At 38.4% G+C, this 25,422-nt stretch overlaps 1 protein-coding gene across 1 annotated transcript; it reads left to right on the top strand.

Moving 5' to 3' along the window:
• The first annotated feature begins 553 nt into the window (after nt 1–553).
• On the top strand, nt 554–25,213 carry LOC140228408 (steroid 17-alpha-hydroxylase/17,20 lyase-like). The gene is made up of 9 exons (XM_072308627.1): nt 554–731; nt 5,834–6,007; nt 9,566–9,659; nt 11,091–11,249; nt 20,461–20,669; nt 21,536–21,661; nt 22,660–22,899; nt 23,322–23,420; nt 24,795–25,213. The coding sequence occupies exons 1-9, from the start codon at nt 554–556 to the stop codon at nt 25,049–25,051; spliced, it is 1,536 nt and encodes a 511-aa protein (XP_072164728.1). The 3' UTR covers nt 25,052–25,213.
• The last annotated feature ends 209 nt before the right edge of the window (nt 25,214–25,422 follow it).

The following is a 25,422-nucleotide window of genomic DNA, read 5'->3' as shown; positions in this document are numbered from 1 at the left end:
GATGGACTCTGGCCCATCGTGAGTAATTTGCGTTACCGGGACAGAAATTTGTGTGTTTATGTGTGTGTGTGTGTGTGTACGTGTGTGTCTGTGTCTGTGTCTGTGTGTGTGTGTGTGTGTGTGTGTCTGTGTCTGTGTATGTGTTAATGCGTGTGTGTTTGTGAATCCACATGTGCTTACGTGCAGGACCAGTGCCTAGGAAGAGTCGACTGGAATGACGCAGAAAACAAGTGCATCGCGACAGAAGAGGTTAGGGCATACAACCTCCAATGTATTTCAACAATTTTGATTGAGATGACCTTCTTCAAGTATGCAAAAGTGGTAGTAATATGTATACATATATATATATATATATATATATATATATATATATATATATTAATCAAGTTTCAAGCAAGCCCTGCAGTTCAAATCGAGGAATATTTCCCAACAAGCATTCTCTTATAAAAAAAAAAAATAAAACATAAAAAAAAGTATAGGGCTACCTTTGTTCTTTTCCTTCGGTTTTGTTCTTTAGGCCCACTGAAGCCTTCCGGAGTAGCCTTTGGTAAGCATGGACAACCTCTCGGCAAATAGGCCGGCAGCGTCTTTATGGCAAGGTCATATCAGCGTGGCAGCCACCGTGGTCATAGGTGTGATCATCATCGCCATCGCTCTCGTCAAGAATGTGATGCGGCCCCATCGATTCCCTCCCGGCCCCCCTGGGCTCCCTCTCATAGGCAACATCTTAGGTAAGACCAAAGAGTTCATATGAGGTGATAGATTGGGCAAGTGTGTGCATTGATACTTGGTCGTACATTTTCCTAATCCTTCGCCCTTACACCTCTCATTCCAACCCTCTTCACTAACTTCCCTCTATACTTTACCTCCCCCTTATTTCTCCGTCTACCCTTCCCCATTTACCTATCCCGCTTACCTCTTTCCCTTCTCCCTTGTTATTCCCCCCCCCCCTCTCTCCCCCCCCCTCTCTCCCACTCTCCCCCTTCTCTCTCTCCACTTCCCTGCTTAACCCTTTCCTTCAACCCACAAACCTTTTCTCCCATGTTTTCTCATTCTTCTCCACACCTTAACCCGTTCCATACTAAATTCTGAAATCTCCATAGACTTAATACACAGGCCACCAGGTTCCCGTATGGAACGGGTTAACCTTTCCCCAGTGACCCCTCTTCCTCTTTCCGTCACATCTCCTTCTCTCCCTCGTCTCTGTCCCTTCACCATTGTACCCCTCCCAACTCCTCTATAACAACTTCCTTGCACCTCTCCTTCCCTCTGCCATCGTTCACTTCCGCATTCACTCCTCCCTACTTAACCTATCCTTCTCTATACCACCTTACCTTATCTTACTCCAAGTTTCCATCATTTTAGTTCTCCAAAACTTCCCCTCTGGCACGAACTCGCGTTTTGCCCCCTGCCTTCCTCCTCCTTCTTCTCCCTCTTGCCTTCCCCTCATCCTTATTCCGCTCTTCACTTTTTCCCTTCCCTTCTCCCTTCACTCCTATTCCTTTCTCCTACCCCTGCCTCCTCCCCCGACATCCTCCTCCTTTCGGCTCAGTCTCCTTGACTTCTCTCCATTCCTCATCTTTCCTCCTCCCTCCCCCCCCCCCCATCTCTCTGGTTCCACCTATATTCAGGGCAAAATTCAGTAGTTTTGAGAAACGCGAGAAGTAAATGAAGTGATTACCATGTCACAAGCAGCTCTTTCCTTTGCAAGGTAACATAAAACGTATAGCAATCTGCGGCAAATCAAAAATAATCGATCCCTTCTCTCCCGAAACTTCCAGCTCAGGAATAACCGTAGATTGCTTTTGGTTAGCAATCGATTACCGACTTCTTCTTCTTCTTCTTCTTCTTCTTCTTCTTCTTCTTCTTCTTCTTCTTCTTCTTCTCCTTTTTATTTCCTAACGGACATTATCTGTCAATTTGTTCTAAATATCCTCAAATACCATTCGCAATGCTGCAAACCAAAGCCTGAAAAATGAAACTCCGTTGCACAAAGAGTTGATTTCATTATCACTATCCCAGGATTATATTGCCTATTTTCTTTCACGTCAATAGGTCTGGATTCCATTATGATTTTCGGAAATGCCGTTTCCTTTTTAGAATTTTCTTTCTAGCATGCACGGTGTGCGTGATATGACATTCTGTGGAGATGTCGTTAAGTTATTATTGTGCGCATGTGATACGGTTCATGACTATACCTCCTGTGTATTGAAAACTAAGTCATGTTTGATGAATATTTCACATGTGTAATCTATTGTCAAATTATATTGTTTTCCGCATCTCTTAATCAGGTATTGTATTCAGCATAGAAAGATAAGTAAACCATGTGTTTACAGCTCAAAAGAGAGAAGCAGAATGATACAATGAATGAGAGTAGTGGAAATCGTCATTGTAGACTTACAGTATAGGAGAGAGTGATAGTTTAAACCATGGTTTCAATATTGTACCACCTTCGTGAATTCGGGCCTACGAGTTTGTATAGCCGTAGTGTCACATTGTTAACCCTAAAAAGACTGGGCTATTTTGGTAGCTCGAAAGACTGGGGGGGGGGGGGGGGCCTCAAGGGCCCCCCCCCCCCCTAAGATCTCGGCCGTGGATCGCGCGATCGCCGCGGAACTTTGCGCAATGGTAGTGTGCGATGTAATGTACAAGATCGTGTTTTTAAATTTTCCAAAATAGTCCTCTTTTATTTTATTTTGATTAATTATGATAATTTATGCGAGAAATCAGAATCTTTCATCTAAATCAGTAAATAAAGCTCCAAAAGTGCTCATTTTTGGTATAGTTATTCTTTGTGGCATTCTCAGCAAATGTACTTGAAAAAAAATTCGGTATCAAAATTAATTTCTTATTTATTTTATTGTTTCATGAATTTCTTATGTATTTCTTTGTTTTTTCGACCTTTTGTTTTTGTTGTTTTTTTGTAACAAAATTTGTCACAGACACTTTTTGAAGCATAATACTCCTAAAACAAACTAATTTTAGCCATTGAGAGTAAAAATAAGCATATTTATATGAACCATGTGAAAAAACTCAGTTTGCATTGACTTTGTACACAAAATCACATTTTTTAGCCATTTTTGGCCTCACGTGCATGTACAAAAAGTCATGTAACTTCAGAACCGTACCCCCAGGCGTCACAAATTTGGTGTCAAAATGTGCGGGAAACTCAAGAGAAAAAAGTCATGGAGCATCGCGGCGAGAGCATTGCGTGTTGCGGAGTAATCGTGCGAAATGTTGAGGGGGGCCTCCGAGCCCCCCCCCCCCCCCCCCCAGTGCAGTTAGGGTTAAAAGGACTCGCAATTTTAGTTTATTGTATTTAATCACGACAATTTGCTTCTGCAAAGCTGTTCTTCTGCAAATCCGCGAACAACATAAAAATAGCAGAGATGCATACAAATTGCATATATACAATAGTCAAGGAACAAGTGTCGGGTACTGGTCAGGTAACAACAAAACATTAACAAATACAACAAAAATAAAAAGGAAAACGGAGCACATACCTACGGTAACATGTTATTTCAATAATATCAAATAGAGAGAGAGAGAGAGAGAGAGAAATAAAGGAGAGGAAAAAAATCCTGGGCAGTTGCTTAGGCTACAGCAGAGATATATCAAGAGCTCGTTTGAAACGAGAGAGAAAAAAAAAATGTGCCAATATTATAAGAAATAAAAAACCCGTGGAGACTATTTTTAGTCTATCAGAGACCTAAATAGATTTGCTCTATTTCATCCCTTGAAGGTTTAAGTTCTCCTTAAATTTCAGACGAGAAAGGATGACATTTTGTGACTAAATATTTACTCGGGGTCACGGAGACGAATTTTGGAGTTGGCTGAATCAAAATGTTTTTGAATGTCAAGAAAGGCATTCACGGAAAGCATGAGGCCACGAAGAAGATTGAAATCTAAAAGAAAGCCGGAAGGAATTCAAAAGTAGTGAAGGAGACGAAAATCAATATAAGAAGGAAGCCATTCTATGTTTGTGCTTCCGTCTCTGTGATAAACATTTTCCTTTTCTTTTTCCCGCGCGGCATGAGCGCGCGTTCTGTTGTTGATGGTCTTCCTCCTATATTTGTTTTGCCCAGTGATATTTATTCGCTTCTTTATCCCCTGAGGATAGAGTGCAAGACAGTGGCAAGTAGGCTGACAGGCATGCAGGTATTTGTGAGCTTGGTTGACTTGAGTGACATATACAACACTCACGTCTTGCTCGAGCGCTGAAGCCGTGATAAATAATACATGGCGAACTTAGTATTCTCGACAATATTGTCTCAAGTATAGTCTCTTGAGAGTGAGCGCCAGTAATACAACACAGTTCTAGGAATCACTGCAGATGGGTAAACATTTCCATGTATTTATCTCTTCTGATCAGACATGAATGACTCAAAATTGCCTGATCGATCTTGAGCGGAAGAGAAGTATGAAACTTGACTGTAAAGGTGAACTCCATCTGAAACTGCTGTCTATGAGCACGTTATAAAAACTCAATATTCAAATGTTGCCTCGTCGTAACCTTACTGGTTTGGTTACTGACCGACGGATCAATTTGCTATTCAACGTCTGGTCTCAAGGCAACGTCAAGTATTGATCTTAAACAAATTTCTTATCAGAAGACTGAGTTTAAAAGCAAAACGAAAAACAAAGTATCCACACAATAAAGAGATTATATATGACAAACATGTATGTCATACATGTATTACTAAAGAGTTAATTCTGAGGAATTTGTTCGACGCCGAGCTCTTCGCATTTTATCATGGGTTATCTGAGCAATTCTTACGATTACAGAAAAGCAAATTGGCATTGAATGCATCGTTATCGTCTAATAGCTTCTGCAAAGAAAAGGTTTTGATGTTTGATAAAGACCTAAAAGTTTAATGGCCTCAAAACGCTTCATCCTACCGGGGAAGCGCATGTTAAAGAAATACACACACATGCACATATCTTTATATTTTTATATATATACACATACATATTGCTGACAAAAGAAATTTCTTACATTAAAATATATATATGATGTATATATGTATGTACAGTATATATATATATATATACATATACATATACATATACATATACATATACATATACATATACATATACATATACATATACATATACATACATATACATATACATATACATATTAACGATCGTTTTATTTTGTTATCAATCTCATGAACATATTCCGGATATTCTTTATCACTTCATTTATACTTCCTTCTCTCTGTTGATTTGAGTCTAATAGCTTTTTAATTACCTTGAGATTCTTCGCTTTCCGGGCTAATATAAGAAAAGCGCCACTTATTTGAGGTCTGTTTCTATTTTATTGTGAAGCAGGCGTAAGCAGCTTACCCAAATGTTCATTGACCCTTATAAATACCTAGCTCAAACAGAATCGTCTATCAGTGAGTGCTTACTCGTTTATTTACATGCAAGGTTTTAGTTGCTATTGTTCCTACTTGTTGTTTCTCGATGCAAGTTTTTTTTTTTCAAGTTAGCCATTGCGGACAAATGCCAACACGTTCGTATTTTCTCCATTCTTGTATTGTTTTTGTATTTGTATGTGTTTATTTGTATTATGATGCTGTACGTAATGAAGGGAATCTAGAAAATCCAGGACTTCTTTCCTTATACATTTTTTTTTCTTTTGCAATTAAGTTGCAAACGAATATAGGTTTCTCGACATTTATGTTCAAAATATATCTTAATTTGTGCAACTGATTTGTGTTTCAAAATGGTATACCCGAGACAGTGTTACTATAAGACTTAGTAATGCAACTTTACCATTGTATTTCTGCTGCTCATCTCTATCTACTCCCATACGACCACACAGAATTGAACGATCGGAGTGAGATCCTGCTCGACAAGTTTATGAAGAAATACGGCGACATCTTCAGCCTTCGAGTGGGAGAACGATGGGTCGTCGTACTGAATTCTGTAGATATGATCAAGGAAGCGATGCTGAAGAGGGGAGCCGAGTTTGCAGGACGCCCTCAGGTTTACTCCGGTGAGGATATAACTGTGACAGTTTGAAAACAATCCCTCTTCGTATCACAATTACATATTACAACCGTTCTACGGCATGTCCGCCTCGATGCTTAAAGGTTAATTCCGGGCCAATTAAAAGTTTATCTGAAAATACAGAGTTACATTTTGCAAGCAGTGAAAACTTGATCAAAACTGGATTACAATGAGAATTTTTTGAAGCTGTAAATTTTTGCTGCTCTTTTTGCGAAACAGTTTTCGAACAGATAGGAATGTGCAAATGAGTGAGCTGATGATGGCCTAACAATTTTCGAGAAATGTGTAAAAAACAAAACCAACAAAACAAATGACGAAAATTCAGTTCTGCTATGGACATGATGGAGGTGTAAAACACGACGTTATTTGAGGCTAAGAAACTTCAACAAAATAATCACTTTGATGTATTGGGGTTTGAGACTGTATGGGGTAAGATCGCAAATACAAAATAGCTGAAAATTTCAATATTATATAGACGTACTATTAAACGAGATGGCAAGTTGTCAGGCAATGACGTCATAATTCACCATATTTGACATTCATGTATTTGTCTTGACTGTTCAAGAAATGCTTTGAGAAATTTATCGAAACTTCACAATTTCATAACTTCTGTACTTTTATGAATTAAGCTTGTGTGAATAAAAAATGTTACTCTCTCTTATCGGACGAACTTTTAACTGGTCCGGAATTCTCCGTTGGTAAAGGCCTGATTTCACGGAGCACGCGAACGATATGCGAAGGACGCGAATGACAAAATCCAACATTCGAAAAAGTTTTTTTCTCCGAATGTGTTCCGACAAAGAAGCCGAAAACCATTCTTGCACAATTTGTGCGAAGGTATCACGACTTATAATGTACCAATGTCGTGTGTACCATTGCTAAAGTACAGCATGCTTCGCACGAGAAGAACACGCGACGGAAATGCGAACAAGGCAAATTTTTCAATAGCCATTGGAGAAATGTTTCCAAGGACAGATGAGAGCTGTGTTGAGTTGAATTTTTTTCTTTCCAGTATTTTCCTTTCTTTTTTTTTTCATTTCTGTGTGTGCCTACAGGTTTTGTTTTTTTGTTTTTTTGGTTTTTTTTTTGGTTTTTTTTTGTTTTTTTTTTGGGGGGGGGGTTTCTGAGGACCTACCTCCACTAGTAAAGCATTTGATTTTTTTTTTTTTTTTTGCAGTTTCTCCCGCACATAATCTCTAGTTTCAAATGTAATTTTGGCATACTTTAGAATAATTTTATGTGTATTCTGCGAGTTTTTGTATATCAAACATTTCGTTGTCTTTGCTGGTTTTTAATTTCTTTTTTTTTTTCTTTTTTTTTTTTACTATACACGGTGGCTCAGAAAGAACGGAACATCTCTGATCTTAATTTCAGCAATATTGTTGCATATAACCATGTCATTATTTTGCATACAGTCGGAAAGGCCATTCTTTTTTCCAATAGAATGACACCAAGTTCTTTAATTTTGGTTAATGCGTTATGATTTTAGGCCCATTTTTGTCAACCCTTGCAATTTTCAAAATGTGATCATTTTGCACTCTCAGAGATACCGAATTCAGCGAGAATTCGGCTTGCCATAGAACCAGTAGCGTCCACACAATGTTTGGATTGTGGGACGGACGGTATGATTGTCATTGTTACCCAGTAAATTGATATAAGCATCGACCGTTCGTTTAGCGATCTTTTGCAGACTAAAATACGAATGCTGGATTTTGCCATTCGCGTCCTTCGCAAATCGTTCGCGTGCTCCGTGAAATCAGCCCTTTAAGGCTAGAGTACAGATTCTGTGGAGAATGCCAGCCAACTAATATACCAAACGTAATCAGTCTTCCCTAGTCTTATCATGGAAAGTACAAAGTGAGTGCGAGCAGGTAAGGTGTTGAAAAGAATTGAGATTGAAACCAACTGTTCAAAAATAATGAGGGCGTAGTTGCTATTATAAACGATATTCATTTATTTATATGGATTTTCTACTTTGACTTTTGACTTATAGTTATTGCTTTCACCCTATCTCTGTTTATATACTTTATTCATATGTGTTATTTTGTTTTTATTTGTGTAGCATTCACTGTATCTATATACTTTATAAAATCATTCGTATTTTCATTCAACAGTCATGTATAGATAAGCAATAGATAGATGCATAGATGTTGCTTATTACGTGTATAAGGTCCCTTTTAAAAGAATATCATTTAGCTTCCGTCTTTTAATTGTTTTTGTTTGTTTGTTTGTCGTCGTTGTTGTTGTTTTGGCTTTATTAAAGACTGCCGAGAGCGAAGAATGGTATTGGGCATGTGCGATAATGATGGCAACTTTCCGAAATGTGAACACACCGGAGCTCATAGAAAAATGATCGAGAGGTGTCGGGATCGAGAGAACGTATAAGTTACAGGGTATCAGTAAAGCGACAAAGCTGCCTTACTATTGGCAGAGCGCTACTCGGTTTTGCGTTAAGGAGATTATATGGGTCAAGCCGTGCACATCTGCCATGACTCTGGGGACTTCAACATCAGTGTTAAGGAGATGCAGCGGCGGAGATTCCGACTTCTGCCTATCTGATGTATATGGAAACAGATCTGTTAATCATTCTCTCCATGCTGATTCTTTAAGTTATCAACTTCATCTCTCTCCCTCCCTCTCTCTCGATATATATACATATATATATATATATATATATATATATATATATTTATATATATATATATATTATCATCATCATCATTGTTGACGTGTTTGTACAATGAACATGTATATTATTGTATCACGATTGATATACATATATGTGATGAAATATTGTATCATGGTGTGAATGGTATTTCATGTACTAGTGGTCCTGAATAGAACTTAATGTTAATTTCACGTGCTCGGAATTCGTGTACATTGTAATTATTTTGTGTGTGGTGCTTGACGTTTTTTTTTTTTTTTTTGATTACGAAAGTGACAAATGAAAAAAAAGAAAGAACCTCGAAACTATTTAATTTCTTTACATGGAGCTATTTTACTTTTTTAAATGTCGTTCTCTGAGTTTATGTTCATATTCTTTTTTTTTTACTGCCATGACACTGGAGAAGAAACCAGAAAGAGTACGTTGCCTTTGACTAAATGCTACAACGTATGCGTTTTACAGTTGTTCCTTTGTTGCACTTTATGTCTCCACGAAGAGAAAGGTAAATAATCGCAACATGGGGCGTACATTACGTCGTTATACATTCATTCCTACTTCGTTAGCCTCGCTTTCCACGGCTTTGTCGCCACAATGCAAAGAATAATTAAATAAGAAGCCAGGCATTCGTCCAAACTAACACGGAGTAACGAGATTTCGATTCTAAAATCGCCCTGATTATTTTCCCTGAAGCACAGCCTTGAACCCAGCTGATTCAATGTTCCGAGCGAGGAACTACCTAAACCCTATCAGTGGTATCAGCTACTTACCAGATTAATATTCACTGCTTTACTCTTCAATGGCACCCCCTTTCATCCTAACCCATCTCTCCAACCCTTTCTCATCTCTCCGACCCTCTCTTATCCTTCTCTCTCTCTTTAGCTGAGATCTTGTCTGATGGATTTAAAGACATCGTATTTAGTCCCTACACTGATACGTGGAAGCTCCATCGCAAACTGGCGCACTCAGCTCTCAGGTAATTGCACAACCTGACGTCACTGTTTTGTTTTCTTGCTTTGCATCATTTACGTTATTTTGCTCGTTTTTCGATGTTGATTGTTTTGACTATGGGGTTTGAATAAGAAGGGCATTTCTTTTTCTTACCTTGCAATTCATTTGCACCCATTAAATTGCAGTGGTTTTTGTGCCACCACCTCCTTGTGCATCGCCATTTTAATTAAAGTGCTATCCCACACCTAACCATTGTCAAGTTAACCTCAGTCAAGAGAGTACAATCAGGTGGATGGGCTGGTAGAGGACTCATCAAAAAAGTGACCTAAAGTAAGAATATTATATCATATCAATAAGGGTAAAGGTGGATGCATCGCGCAGATATTGCATTGAGATGATGGTTTTGTCCTTTTTGAATCTATGTAGACATTCTTGTGTTCATACTCAGATTATACAGCCAACATCTGAAGTTGCAACAGGTGAAATAATGATGACAATTATAATATTGATAGCGACATAATTGTTATTGTCATTATCGTTATTATGCTTATTATTATTATTGTTATTATTATTATTACTTCAATTATCATTGATTATAATAGTAATGATGATAATCATAAAAACTCGCCTGAAGATCGCAATGTGATAGATAATGGTATTACCACTGAATGACTGAGTTCATGTTTTAAAAGGTACGACTATTTTCACGGCAAAACTACAAATATATCAATTTTGAGGTCGTTGTGTATCTTATCTATATAGTCATGCTTGTTCGAAGCGTGCTTCTTTTTAGCCAGAAAGTATTATATAAACGAAACATGCTGACATTAACTGACCTGATTTCTGTGAACCCTCTCGAAAATGTTCATATGATAGGATATGCAGCATCTTATTACACATTGCCTGCGAGTTTACATCAATGTAGGAGGAGAAACGAAGTCTGTGCTATAGGCGTACTCTACTTTCTTTGTGTTCTTGTTATTCAGCGAATTTTGTTTGTGCGACTTATCAGCAAACATTACCTTCTCCCATGGGCGTAATTGAGTTGGCCAATGTTCCCTCTCTCTTACGTGTGGTTGTTGAGAATTTCGTTCAACTTTTGCTCATGCTTTCAAGTGCGACGTCTTCCCAAGCGGATATCTCACAATGATAATCGCATTGTATAGTTGCCCGAAGGACAAATTCTTCACAGTTGCAAAGGCTTTCATCTTAAACAACAAAAGTAACAGGAAAAAGTGGCTGAGTATGGCAGGAAAATAGACTGGTAGATGAATAGAGTTATGCAAAGAAGAATGAGCTGGAGATGAGGGGAGGTGGTGATGACGACAGGGAGTTGCCATGGAGACAGGAGTATTATCTGATGATGCGTTAAGCGGAGCGGGTCGTGGAAGTGTGTAGCGTTTTACACCACCTTTGTATTGAGGAGTCTCTCTGTGCATGCTATGTTGACCCCCAGGCACTTCGCGACGGGGAAGAATCTCGACAAGCTGGTCCACAAGGTGTTCCCCCAGGCGGAGGAAGTCATCGAACGGAACGGCGATAAACCACTCGACCCCAAGCTCCTCCTCACTCTTACAATCTACAATGTCCTTTCTCAGATGTGCTTTGCTGAGAGGTATCAATATTTCAGTTTGCCATCTATAGAATTTAATAGCGGTGATATGTATCTTACCGCAGTTGTTTTCGTAATTTCATGTCATTTATTTCATTCCATTTATTCCATTTCCAACAAAATATGAAGGCAGCATGATCTCTGCTATGGCACTTTTTTTTTTCACAAAGAAATTTTATTCACTTAAACGTTCAGGTAAATGACACATACAATACATAGACGAATGATACATATTGACAGGCAGCTTCAAAGCGTCTAAATGATATAGATACGATTCCAATTGATATAAGATTCAAAACCTTTAGTTTTTCAGACATATGTTCGCTTACTTTCTTCACTTACTTTACAAATTGACAAAATTGGCTAAAATGTAATGATTTCAATTTATTTATTTACAGAAAATATTAAGTGTTTTGCACAGAAATAAACCACGTTGTAACACTTTGGGTTTTCTGTAGAACCAAGTATAAAAGCATTTTAAGTAATTTGAGTTTGATCTGAACATAATTTCCTGTATTTGAGCAATAAACCTTTGGGTAATCTGCTAGTACATAGTTATATAAAATCAAAGACACATGGGTTTATCATGAGAAGGGAAATTAAGTGTAATGAAGTAGTACAATCATTATACGCCACTGTGGAATTTGTAGTGTGAAAGAAAATTTGTGGGAAATAGAGGGGGTGCTGAAAAGCTTGCCTTGTAATTTGCAGTCTCCTCGTGAACAGTATCTAATTGCAATATGTAATGATCTAATGAAAACTGAGGCAAATTGACTCAAAAGTGGAAAACAGAAAAAACTAGAAATGTCGCTTTGGCGACTGGTATGCCTCCGCCATAATGCATGATTTTCCCAATAGGTCTAGATAGTACATGTGGACACTGTGTGATTACATTTTCACAAAATTGGCAAAATATTGGAATGACAAGTTTGTCACAAATGTGTTGAATGTTCACCTTCCTTGACGTAGGTTTAATTGGATGAGTAGGAGAGCATGTATCTAGGGATTTAAGGACTTTAACTTGACTTTGAACCATTCATACATTTAGGCATTGAGTAATTTTCAAGGTACAGGTGTGGAGAAAAAGTGCAATTTCTGAATTGAATAGTAAATTGTTACCATTTTCATCTGGCCCTTGACCCTAAAATTCATGAGATAATTACTTTCAGGTAGAACATGCATATAATATGTACTAAGTTTCAAGGTAACTTGAGCCACTTCCGAGATATGGAGGAAAAAGTTAGTTCAGCACTTTCAATTGATCTTTGACCTTTTGACCTTTGAGGCAAAAAGAGAAAAAAAAAACTTTCCAGAGAATTTCTATTAGGTTACACACGCATACACCAAGTGTAAAAAAATATTGCATAAATATGAGGGTAATAGTAAAATTTTGAAGTCTTGCACTTGACCTTTGACCCCTGACCTTTGACCCCATGAACCCTACATTCTCTAGATAATCACTTCCAGTCAGTACATGTATATACTATGTTCCATGAAGATACCTTGAACAATTTTCCAAGGTACAGAGAAAAAAAAGAAGTTTTAATATTTCTACTTGACCCTTTGACCTTTGACCTCATGACCCAAACTTTCACCAGAGAATCTTAATTGGGTAATACATGTATACACTAAGTTCCAAGAAAATATCTTCAGGCATTCAATAGATATGGTGGAAATAGTGAAATTTTATGTATTTGACCCTGACCTTTTGACCTTTGACCTTTGACCTCATGACCCAAACTTTCGCCAGAGAATCTTAATTGGGTAATACATGTATACACTAAGTTTCAAGAAAATATCTTCAGGCATTCAATAGATATGGTAGAAATAGTGAAATTCTATGTATTTGACCCTGACCTTTTGACCTTTGACCTTTGACCTCATGACCCAAACTTTCACCAGAGAATCTTAATTGGGTAATACATGTATGCACTAAGTTTCAAGAAAATATCTTAAGGCATTCAATAGATATGGTGGAAATAGTGAAATTTTATGTATTTGACCTTGACCTTTGACCTTGAGCATGTGCACCCAAAAGTTGATAGGCACAACTTCAACCCCTAATACACATACATGCCAAGTTTATTAGAATACCTCAACAGGTTTCGATAGTTACCTTGTCCACAAAATTCATTACGGACGGACGGAAGGACGGACGGACGGACGGACGGACGGACGGACGGACGGACGGACGGACGGACAACCCGAAAACATAATGCCTCCGGCACCACTTCGTGGCGGAGGCATAAGAACAACCAAAGCAAACACATACGCACGATCACGTAGACAAAGTATGTATACGAAGTAGGTCTGTTATACGAACGAGGATGAGCGTCGGAAGAGTAACCGAAGAATTTATCTCTAAGTGTTCCACTTCCCTTCTACCTGTTTTATGTACCGCACATCCTCATTTAAGGACGTTCCTCAGTTAAAGTGAAATCCATGTCATTTTCTTCAAACTTTCCATACAGTAACTTTGACCCATCCGAAGCCCAAATATGTAAATAAAACCATAGGTTCATGTGCTTGTTTTTCTTCTACGGGATTTTGAAGAATACTATTATGACTAATCTGCCGTCCTGTATCAAAATGATAGCGTAACAGGATCAAGACCATGATTGGCAACAAAATCTGCAATGACAAATTTAAATCCCCTTAATTCTTTCAAAATCCACGTTATTTTCTCCAAAGTTGCAAGAATTGCAGAAAAGGGTACCCAAAACGAGGAAAAGGTTTTAAAGTTAGGGTTTACACTCTCATTCTTGAGCAAGCAGCGCCCTCACGCGGCAGAAAACACCGAAATCTCTGAAATCCTTCTCATCGACGTTTTCTGTTAGGGATGAGCAAAAGGACAAGGTTCATAAAACTTATGCTGTACATTCAAAACCCATGTCAATTTCACGAAACTTTACCAAATTGTAGACAGAGGCTTACTTATTCCAGAAAAACAATCAAAAGTGGGGGTTCATGTGCTCGTTTTTGTGCTAGCAGCGCCCCCATGCGACATATACTACAGTAAGACCCCAAAATCTGGTCAGGAACCTATCCAGGGTCGCCCTGACAGGGTGGGTTCATAAATCTCATGCTGTATATTCAAAACCCATGTCATTTTCACGAAACTTCAACAAATTGTACAAGAAGGCTTACTTATTCCAGAAAAACTATGAAAAGTGGGGGTTCATGTGATCGTTTTTGTGCTAGCAGCGCCCCATGCGATATATACTATAGTAAGACCCCAAAATATGGTTAGGAACCTATCCAGGGTCGGCCTAACAGGGTGGGTTCATAAATTTCATGCTGTACATTCAAAACCCATGTCATTTTCACGAAACTTGGCCAAATTATTGAAGAAGGCTTACTAATTCCAGAAAAATAATAAAAAGTGGGGGTTCATGTCCTAGTTTTTGTGCTGGCAGCATCCCCAGATGATAGAAATCACCTCACCGGACCCCAAAATCTGGTTATAAACCTCTCGTGGGTGCCCTGATTATAGGTGGGGGTTCGTGAATGTCATGCTGTACATTCAAAACCCATGTCATTTTTACGAAACTTTATCAAATTGTAGAAGAAGGGTTACTTAATGCAGAACAATTGTAAAAATGGGGGGGGGGGGTTCATGTGCTCGTTTTAGTGCTAGCAGAGCATCCTTGCGACAGAAATCATCGTAAGACCCGCAAATCTGGTCAGGAACCAATGCAGGGATACCCTGCATGCTATTCATGAATCTCATGCGGTTCACTCGAAACCCCATTTTCTTGAAAAAAAAAAACAAAAACAAACAAACAAACACGCAAACAAACAAAAAAACGTGTCACAATTGCAGTGATAATTATGGTGAAAAAATGTTCAGAAAGAAAGGTCCATGTGCGTTTTTGTTATTATTTCCCTTACAAAGCCATAATGACATTATGTGGATGCAAGCGTGGAAAACTCCATATTGACATGCACGCTTGTTTGTTTTACCCACTTACTGTAACCATGTGCAGAAATTGATAATGGAGGAAGAAGAATAAATATAAGGAAATGGGAGTTTTGGCATTAGCCTACGGTCCTCCAAAGGAAAAACAAATCTTATTAATTGTAGATTGCATGTGTTGGTTGTTGCAGTGGTTGGTAAAGTGCGTGTTGTAAGCTATGGAGATGTAACTTGCCCCCCCCCCCCCCCGAAAAAAATAATAATTCTTTCATTCTCCTTTTGTTACACCAGATTTGGTAATTAAAAAAAAAATAATATATGAATGGTGAAAGTGGTGAATATTCTTGTTTGATAACACTTTCGTGACCTTGTATTTTGTAACCAATAATAATAATAATAATAATAATAATAATAATAATAATAAACAATATTTTGTATTACTAGTAATGACAAGTTTAGATCTAATTTAGATTTTAACAGAGATACTCAGATTGTTTTAGCTGCTAGACCTAAAGATGAAATGTGTGCCATATGCTTGTGTTGTTATTGTTGTTGTTGTTGTTTTTTTTTTTAACACCTAGTCCAGTAGACTAGTGAGCCTTAGACCCCGACTAGGGCCTATAGGTCCTTGGTACCTTAGCACTCGACTTTACCATGTTGATGACCAGATAATGAACTTCATGTCACAAAACAGATCTATGGATTGGAAATGGAAACAGCTCTGTTCCACTTCCAAGCCTCGCGATTCCGTCAATCAGTGTTGTGCTACAATGACAATGTATATGGTATAACGCGTACAGTCGGCACGCGAGCCGAGCGAGGCCGCCCAGCGCGGCTGCGCGGCCGCGGTGGGGAGTTGTCGGGTATCCGTACACGTACCACACTTTAGCTTTCGATCTACTAGCAGCTGCTCAGCTCAGCTAGCTCAGCTCATGTCACCACCGAACTAAAACATAGTGGAATGCGTGTCCCTATTCCCAACATACACGAGACCGTGCAGCCAAATTTACCGAGTTGCGTCGCCATCTTCTTACGGCAATTTTTCCTTATATGGAGTGCACGCTTAGGCGCGGTCACACTGGGCCACTGGTACGCGCGCAAGCAAGAGTACGCCGTCCAGTGGCTAGTGATTATGACGTAACAATGCACGTTTGTACATGACAATGACACAGCCCGCAAGGCAAATCAAGAAGTTTGGCGGAAAGTTTCGTGGGAAGTTTGCTGTCACACTTGCAAAACTTCGAGTTAAACTTCTCGATCTTTTGCCAGTTTGACAAAGTCGATAAAAAGGGTCAAGAGGTCAACGAAATCATGTTTGCACGGGCGCGGTGTGTGTGTACGCTGTATGGCGGCTATGCGGAGGACTCACATTAGTTCTTTTAACATGTTTACGGCTGTTTTTTTTTTTTTTTTTTTTTTTTTTTGCTGTTGAATACTAGATTGCTTTATCAAATCTAGAATGACATATGCACCGTAAATAAATCAAGTTTGTTCATTAATAAGCACTTTAGGTTAGACATAATGCTCGCCACTAAAAGAAGTGCAATTCACTGCAACACAAGATGGCATTTTGCATGAGACGGTGCATCGAATTCACCCCGATAACTTCGAAACTTGTTCTTTCTACCGAAGTTCCTTCGCCGATACTCAATTCTTCCCCTGCATATGCGCTGTTTGAGCGTCTCCATCATACCAAGGAGGTATGAACATATACCTCCTTGATCAAGGAGAAGTGACCTCATAGTATCAGGTGATTTCAACATTCAGATGGATCTACCTTCGCCTAATACCAAGAAGTTCACAGATCTGATGGCTAGTCATAATCTTCAGCAGCATATACAAGAAGCCACCCATTCCCGAGGGCATATACTTGATTTGCTCATGACAAGGCAAGATGATGTGACAACTGTCCAAAATATCAGGGTCTGTGAGGGCATCTCTGACCACGCTGCCATAATGTGTGAAATCAACACTCCTGTCAAAATCTCCTACAAGAAAATGATATCAACCCGGAAAGTGCGATCAATCAACGTTGGTATGCTGCGTGAAGATCCGATGATGGAATCTCTGCCTTTTATTTGCTCAAGTGCTGAAAATGTTGAAAAAGCTATTAGCAATTATAACTCTACTTTGTCGATGGTTCTGGACAAGTACGCCCCTATCCAGAAGCGCTGTATTACCCTTCGCCCAAACACTCAATGGTACAATGAAGAAATTGCAAGTGCGAAACTGCGTCGAAGGCAATTAGAAAGAAAATGGAGGAAATCGTTGTTAGAGATTGATAGGCAGTTGTATTGTAAACAACGTCAGTATGTCCGTTCACTACTCAGGAAAGCGAAAACTGAATATCACTCTAAACAAGTTAATGACTGTGGTAAAGACACGAAGAAACTCTTTCAGGTTGTAAACAAGCTTCTTGGCAGAAAACAAAAATCCCCTCTACCTGAGCATGATTCTGACAAAGAGTTGGCTAACGAGTTTAATCGGTTTTTCGTTGATAAGATAGCGAATATACGTTTATCCTTACCATGTGTCAGTGTGGTTAAAAGTGAAGCTGAAGTTGCAACTACTTCAAAATTAGACTCACTAAATCCAACGTCTGTAACTGAGGTTAAGAATATGATTATGAAGTCTCCAAATAAGTCATGTGAATTAGACCCTTTTTGTACGGATCTGATAAAAAAAATGTGTATCAGTGACTGCCCCTGCCATTACGAGCATAATAAATGGCAGTTTTGCAGCAGGTGTTGTGCCAAATGAATTGAAAACAGCGGTGATATTTCCAACCCTTAAAAGACCTCATTTAGATAAGAACATGTTAAACAATAAATCGACCAATTTCAAACCTGCCATTTGTTAGCAAAGTTATGGAACGTGTTTCCTTTTCACGCCTACGAGACTACAGTGCACTCCCGTTATAACGAACACGGTTATAACGAAATTTCGTTATAACGAAGTAAATCTTCTGGTCCCAAAATTATCACCATTAACGTCTATGGTAAAAAAATTCGCTTATAACGAACACGGTTATAGCGAAATTTCCGTTATAACGAAGTCTTTTCCGAGCGCCACAGACAAAGAAAAACGAAAGAAATGTGCTCCGTTATAACGAAATGCGAATTGCTTTCGAAAATTCGTAGCGGAACAAGCATTTATAGCTTCTCTGCATGGGTGAACGCTTCACACCACTGTGTGTTCGCTCTTTGTGTCACGCACAGTTTCTGAGGAGAACTTGCGTTTATTATTGTGATACAATTATCCCATCACATTTCACATAGCTTTCCAGTGTATGATAAGTATTCAGCAAACAGAATATATGTGGTTTTCTTGTTTTCGTTATATATTGTATTTGTTCGGTTATAACGAAATTTCGTTACAACGAAAGAAAACTGCCGGTCCCGAGCATTTCGTTATAACGGGAGTGCACTGTACTTGCAGGAGAATGATTTTCTTGATAGCCACCAATCAGCGTATCGCCCTGATCATAGTGTAGAGACATTACTGATCAATGTTTGAGACAAATGGATGCTGGGAATATCACTGCTGTTGTTTTACTTGATATGTCGGCAGCTTTTGATACTGTTGACCATTCCATTCTCACCCAGACTCTCAGATCTGTTGGTGTCACAGGACTTGCATTAGAGTGGTTTCAATCTTACCTTGCCAGCCGTTCACAATATGTTAAGATCAATGACAGTAACTCTGATCCGGCTGCACTTACTTGCGGAGTCCCGCAAGGGTCTGTAGGTGGACCACTTCTATTCTCACTATATCTTTCAAGGATTAGACACATTTTTGAAAGACACGACATTCAGTAGCACTGTTATGCAGATGATATACAAATATTTGTATCCTTTTCACCAACCAGGACTGAACTCACTGAAGCTGTAAAACGATTGGAATTATGTATTGATGATGTTAAGGCATGGATGGAAAGAAATGGTCTCAAATTTAATGACAGTAAGTCAGAATTTATTCTGATAGGATCCAAACAGATGTTGTCTAAGGTGAATTCTGATACATGTTTTGTTAGAATCGGCAATAGTAATATCAAGCCTTCGAACAAAGTTCGTAATCTTGGTGTTGTTTATGATGCAAATCTGACATTCAAAGACCACATTTCATATGTATCCCAATCTGTAAGATTTCATTTGCGTAACCTGGGCTCAATTCGGTGATATTTAACTAGATCAGCAGCAGAAAAACTGATGCATGCTCTTATTTCGTCTCGTCTGGATTTCTGCAATTCTCTGTTTTGCAGTCTTCCACAAAAAGAACTCAGTAAACTGCAACGTCTTCAGAATTGTGCCGCTAGATTACTTACTTTCAAGAAGAAAACTGTGCATACTACCCCAATACTTCGGTCCCTACATTGGCTTCCTGTTGAAAAACGTATTAACTTCAAGATTCTTCTTCTTGTTTACCGTACATTGCGCAAATTTGCCCCTGTCTACCTTCAAAATACTCTTCATCTTCACCAACCACCACGTAATCTACGTTCATCAAACTCGCTAAAATTACAGGTACCTCGAATCAAGCATAATTGGGGGGATCGGGCTTTTTCATATATGGGCCCAAAACTATGGAATGGCCTACCAAAATCTCTTAGAGAAGCATCTTCCATTGATAGTTTCAAAAAGAATCTCAAGACGTATATTTTTAATTTGAATTGACAATATTGTATGCCTGTATGTAATGTATGTGTACGTATATATTGTTTGTTGGTTTATTGTCTTATTATTTTCTGTGATACTGTTGTAACGTGACACAATATGTACTCTGTTCTATAGCGCCTTGAGTATCTTTTTTAGGTAGAAATGTGCGCTCTACAAGAGTCTCACTATTATTATTATTATTATTATCATACCATATACTGTACCACCCGTGTTACCCGTGTGTGTGCGCGCGATTGATGAGGAAGTGGGGGTGGGGTGCGCGATATGACGCGTGCATGAACAATCGAATCGAACAAAATGAGAGAGTGGTTGGATCCACATAGCGTGCACTCCATATAAGGAAAAATTGCCGTAACAAAATGGCGGTGGCAGCAAGTTTAGGTGGCTGCGTATTTCCTGGGTGAACACGCATTCCACTATGTTTTAGTTCGGTGCATGTCACTCGTGCGTGCGCTTCTACGCTCTTTGTTACGTCACTGACATCTGCGCAGCTAGGATGCGCACAAACTCAACTGAGGAACGTCCTTAAAGCTCTTTAGACGATCAACTTCATCCACAGAACCATATACCTCATCTTGGTAATAAGAGTACCTTAATAAAGTTCCTTGGACTTGTCTTGCAGCTTTCGATTCGACGATCCAAAGCTGCTAAAGTATATCAAGTTCTCGCGGGAGATGTGGGAGAAGGTGGGCTTTGGTCTTGTGGCAGACGTCTTCCCATGGGCCCGCTACTTATCTACAAGCGGTACCACCCTTATGAACGATATTAAGTCTCAGTACCTGGCTTGGTCGATGCCTCAAATGGAACGCCATAGAGCCACATTTGACCCGGGTAAGCCTCTGCAGAGAATAGGATGAAAAAAGCCTGTTCTTTGCATTGCATTTTGTTTTTTGTTTTTTTCTAATTTTCGAAGCACCTTGAGTCTACATAGAAAGGGAGCCATACAAAGATTTTTTTTTTTTATAATGATAATAACATTAATAATAATATTAGTAATAGCAATAATAATAATAATAATAATAATAATAATAATAATAATAATAATAGTAGTAGAAGTAGTGGTAGTAGTAGTACTAGTATTGTTATTATTATCATTACTATCATCATTATTATTGTTATAATCAATATTATTATTATTATTATTATTATTGCTATTGTTATTGTTGTTATTATTATTATCACCATCATCATCATCATTATCGTTGTCAGTATTATTTTCAGCATTATTATTGTTTGTTTTTTTTCATCTACATTTGAGACGGAGCAAATAAATGTCCAAGAGTGATATTGGACAACGCTAGAGGGTGAAATTCTCTTACGATTCAGTTTTTGCCGAAGAACGATTAACAACGCTATTGCCAGGTGTATTGTGCACTTTGCCTCCGAAAAACCCATCAATCAGGTATAATAGTGAGATGGCGTTCAGGTGTCTATATTGTTTTGTTTTGTCATCTATTTTAATCACGGTCATCACGTATTAATGGGTCTTTCTCAGTGCATACATTGCTACAAAAAATGCTATGTTATTATCGCCCCAGTGTGTAAACGTGAACACAATGTCTAGCAGCAGTCGGAAGTATTAGGCTCGGAATATAAACATGTTTCATCTGATAAGTTCATAATTTTCCGTGTACTTATTTTGCTATGAATGTTGTGAATTATTTTTGTCTTCTCTGCCTTATCAACCATTGTTGCAGACAATTTGAGAGATTTCTGTGACTTCATGCTACTGGCCCAGAAGGAGGCTACAGAGAGTAAACACGAGAACATCGACAATCTCACCGACACCCATTTGGTGCAGACTGTCAATGACATATTCATCGGTAAGGCATTTGTGTTCCTCCACCCCCCCCCCTTATTTCTCTTTCTAACGTGAACATGTCATTAAGTGACTGATTTTCCTCTGAAGAGCTACCCAAATGTACCAATGATATGTCGCCCTCTGTGTCATGAAATAGATAGAGGATTATTGTTGAAGCAACTAGATAAGTTTAATGAGTAGGTAAATATGTGAACGGATGATTGAATGAGGGAATTAGTAAAGTAATACATTCATGAATGGATGGACGAGTCGCGTAGAACTGTAATCTTGAAATAAGAAGCAAACATTTGAAAAAAAAAAGGATAAACTATTTGCCGTCATTTCTTTTTTTAAAGTTTCAGCCCAATGGATGATGTTGGATGTTTTGTGTGTATTAGGGGATATCGGAGATGCGTTAAATCAAACATTTCTAGCAACGGGTCCATAAAAGAGGAAGAGTAGATACGATTGATCGCGAAACGGAGAGCCAGGATGGTATCCCGTCTACAAATTGTTTGTTCTTATTGATCATAGTGTAACACCTTACTGACTAAGTAGAGATGCTGCTGTATATTTCCTGTGAGATGATGACATCAGATATCTGGTTTATTCCCTTGTATTATGATGTCACGTCCCATCGTGTTTACCGACACTTAAAGGTCCTGTGTTTACCATTGTGAACAGTGATTTAAAAAAAAAATGTTCCAGTTATTACATTTCATGCTTATGTGTAGGTCAGTTGTATCACAAAACATTCTGCTATAATAAATATTTTGCTATAAGCCTAAAGTGTAAGGAAATATCACTATTTTTCCCAGTATATAACTATAGGCTGTTTATTCTAGAATCAATGTTATTATAAATATTGTTCATACTTTATATATCTAACAATACTTAGCATTGATTATAAACATTTTGACATTGGCTATTTCTATCGCAAACTCATGTTTTAGAGCACTAAAGCTTGTCTTTGTTTCATCTGCAAATGATAAATAATGCCTTCAATTTATTTTCTTATAGCCGGTATCGAGACGTCGCTTCAGCGGCTTTACTGGTTCGTCGCCCTCATGGCCGAGCATCCCGACATCCAGCTGAAGGTCCAGCAGGAAATCGACAAGGTCATTGGCCGTGATCGCCCTCCGTGTCTCGCTGATCGCGGCACCCTTCCATACACCGAGGCGACGGTAATGGAATCAATTCGCTACAGTTCAGTCGGCCCCGTCGGAGTACCACACTCTACTACAGTGGACACAGAGTTCCGTAAGAACCAAGTCTAATTTATGACCTCTACAAAAAGCGCACGAGTAGATGAAGTAGCTATGTCTACACATGGAGCTACAACACACAATGATATGCACAGAAACATGTTTTGCAGATATATTTATGTATGTATATGTATATTATATGAATTATGTATTTATATATATTACACATTTTTTTGTTTTTGTTTAACGAGCCTTCTGACCCGTATTGGTTCCCCACTGTGTCCCTATACAACAGTTTTCTAGGTGTTTTATGATTTTTTTTTTTAATAGAATGCGGAATGAAATTATATGAAAAAAAGAGAGAATATATTTCATGTACACTTGTATTATGACGGAAGAAACAAATGCTTGCTGCTAAGTGTATTAGTGTTTAATCAGTACAAATGAAAGAGTTATTATCATACCTGTTTACCCCAGATGGATATCTGATTCCAAAGGACACCGTCATCGTCATCAACCATTTCTCCATGCACTTTGACCCCAAAGAGTGGGCGGAACCTAACTGTTTCAGACCTGGTAAGAAAAGGATTCAAATAAGACATTTATCATTTCAAGGAGTTTCTTCCTTTTATGTTACTTGCTATTATGTAGTTTTATTACTGTTCTAGTATATTCCATGTTTTGGTATATATATATATATATATATATATATATATATACATATATATTTGACGCATAAATTTATACACTCCCATTAGTGTATTTATTTTCTGCCGTCTCTGCCTCTATCATTGTCGTTATTATTTTCATTATTGTCTTGATCATCATTATTGTTTGTATATGATATCCATGTTTTATATTTTGTCCGATTTGTCCTCAGTCTTGATAAAGGGCAGAAAGCCCGAAAGCTCGAAGTAAAATCAAATTGTGAGGATTCAAAAGCAATGTCTACTGCCTCATCTTTACTCTATATATATATATATATATATATATATATATATATATATAATATATCAAATTATATTGTATATATTATTCTGTGAGTTGGCATGCCTAGGTGACTATGTGTGTCAATATCGCATACGTTTATTTTCTAACCTTCTAACCCAAGTGACCAACAGAAAGCTACATGCATATTATACAATAATTGTATTGGTAGTGCCTAATGTGGTTACTATAATTGAGTGTTACATTATTTTCAAGTCACACGACAAATGTTGGGCTTTGTGGGGTTAATGTTATATGTCTTACTGCTAAAAACATGTACAGTATATGAGTTATGATATTAGCAATATTGTATTATTACATGTATCTACAAAGTCTGCCTTTTTATTCGATAATAACGTTATTCTGTGGCACTTCATATGGCTGCATACAGCATGGTATTCTTGAGGTAAACCCCATAAGTACCACACTACATAGGTCGCAATCATATACATGTATTTTACCAGCTTGACTGTTGCTTGATTTTGTACGCTTACCTGCTTGTGGATGTTAGATATTCCTTCAACAGACGAATTTTGTAAGTCGTGCATGATGTTGAAGTGAACGATAGTACAATGGTGTACCTCATTTCAATCATGTCCTGCCAGTTCGTAATTGAGTACCACACTACATTGGTCAGTTTGGACAGGTGAGACCACTGTTTTTATTCGGCTCATTTTTTTCCTCTATGCAAGGAAAAAAAAAAGAAAAAGAAAAGAGAAAAAATACAGAATATATGTTACAATTTAGCGTCCTAGTCACTTTGATCTCGATTAGGGGTACATTAACCTCTCAACTCACTCGTTCCCATTTAAAGAACAAAACAAAACAAAACAAGCACATTATTTTACTTCTACTGTGTAATGCAACCATCGAACTATCGGTATGCTCTTCTAGGGATGCACGTGTCCAGTAGAACGATATGCCATTATCGTATCATTGCACTGTCTCTCTCTAATTTCTCAGAGCACTTCCTGGATCCGAGTGGCTCGATGAGACAGCACCCTCCCAGCTTCCTCCCGTTTGGGACCGGACGTCGCAGCTGCCTCGGGGAGGCGGTGGCCAAGGCCGATCTCTTCCTCATCTCCTCGTGGTTGGTGCAGAACTACACCATCTCCAAACCAGCGGGTCGCACCGACGTCGACCTGCTACAACTCCAGCCCGAGTCGGCAGCGGGACGGATCCTCAAGGACTACGAAGTGGTGATTGAAAAGAGATCGTAAATCATGGCAAATGGTACAGAGAAATGGTAAAATGGTGAAGAGATCTTACTCATGGTAAATGGTAAGGAGAAACGGGAAAATGGTAAAGAAATCTTAATCATGGTAAAAATACTAATTACACGACCCTCTGTAAGAATTGAAGATGTCTAGGGACGTAGTTTGATAAGATGTGATAAAAGACTGATATATTATGTCATTGTCTTTGTATGTGTTTGTGCGTGTGTGGCATTCAATGCATTATGAAATGATTTCCAGAAAGACGGTCACTGTCGATGAATAGAAACGTCAAAAGAGTTTATAAGAAGACATAGATATGTCAGTATTGCATTTACAAACAGTATGGAGGGAAAAATAATTTGATGAAGGCTTAA

The sequence above is a fragment of the Diadema setosum genome, chromosome 5 (assembly GCF_964275005.1).
Source record: "Diadema setosum chromosome 5, eeDiaSeto1, whole genome shotgun sequence".
NCBI classification, from domain to species: Eukaryota; Metazoa; Echinodermata; class Echinoidea; order Diadematoida; family Diadematidae; genus Diadema; species Diadema setosum.
The sequence above is the reverse complement of the archived record's forward strand: the minus strand, read 5'-3'. Positions and strand labels throughout refer to the sequence as shown.

Excerpts from the sequence above, each read along its gene's own strand:
- LOC140228408 (XM_072308627.1), top strand. The coding sequence starts at position 554 with ATGGACAACCTCTCGGCAAATAGGCCGGCAGCGTCTTTATGGCAAGGT. Across the intron at positions 732-5,833 it reads TCTCATAGGCAACATCTTAG|AATTGAACGATCGGAGTGAG; the intron begins GTAAGACCAAAG and ends ACGACCACACAG. Across the intron at positions 6,008-9,565 it reads ACGCCCTCAGGTTTACTCCG|CTGAGATCTTGTCTGATGGA; the intron begins GTGAGGATATAA and ends CTCTCTCTTTAG.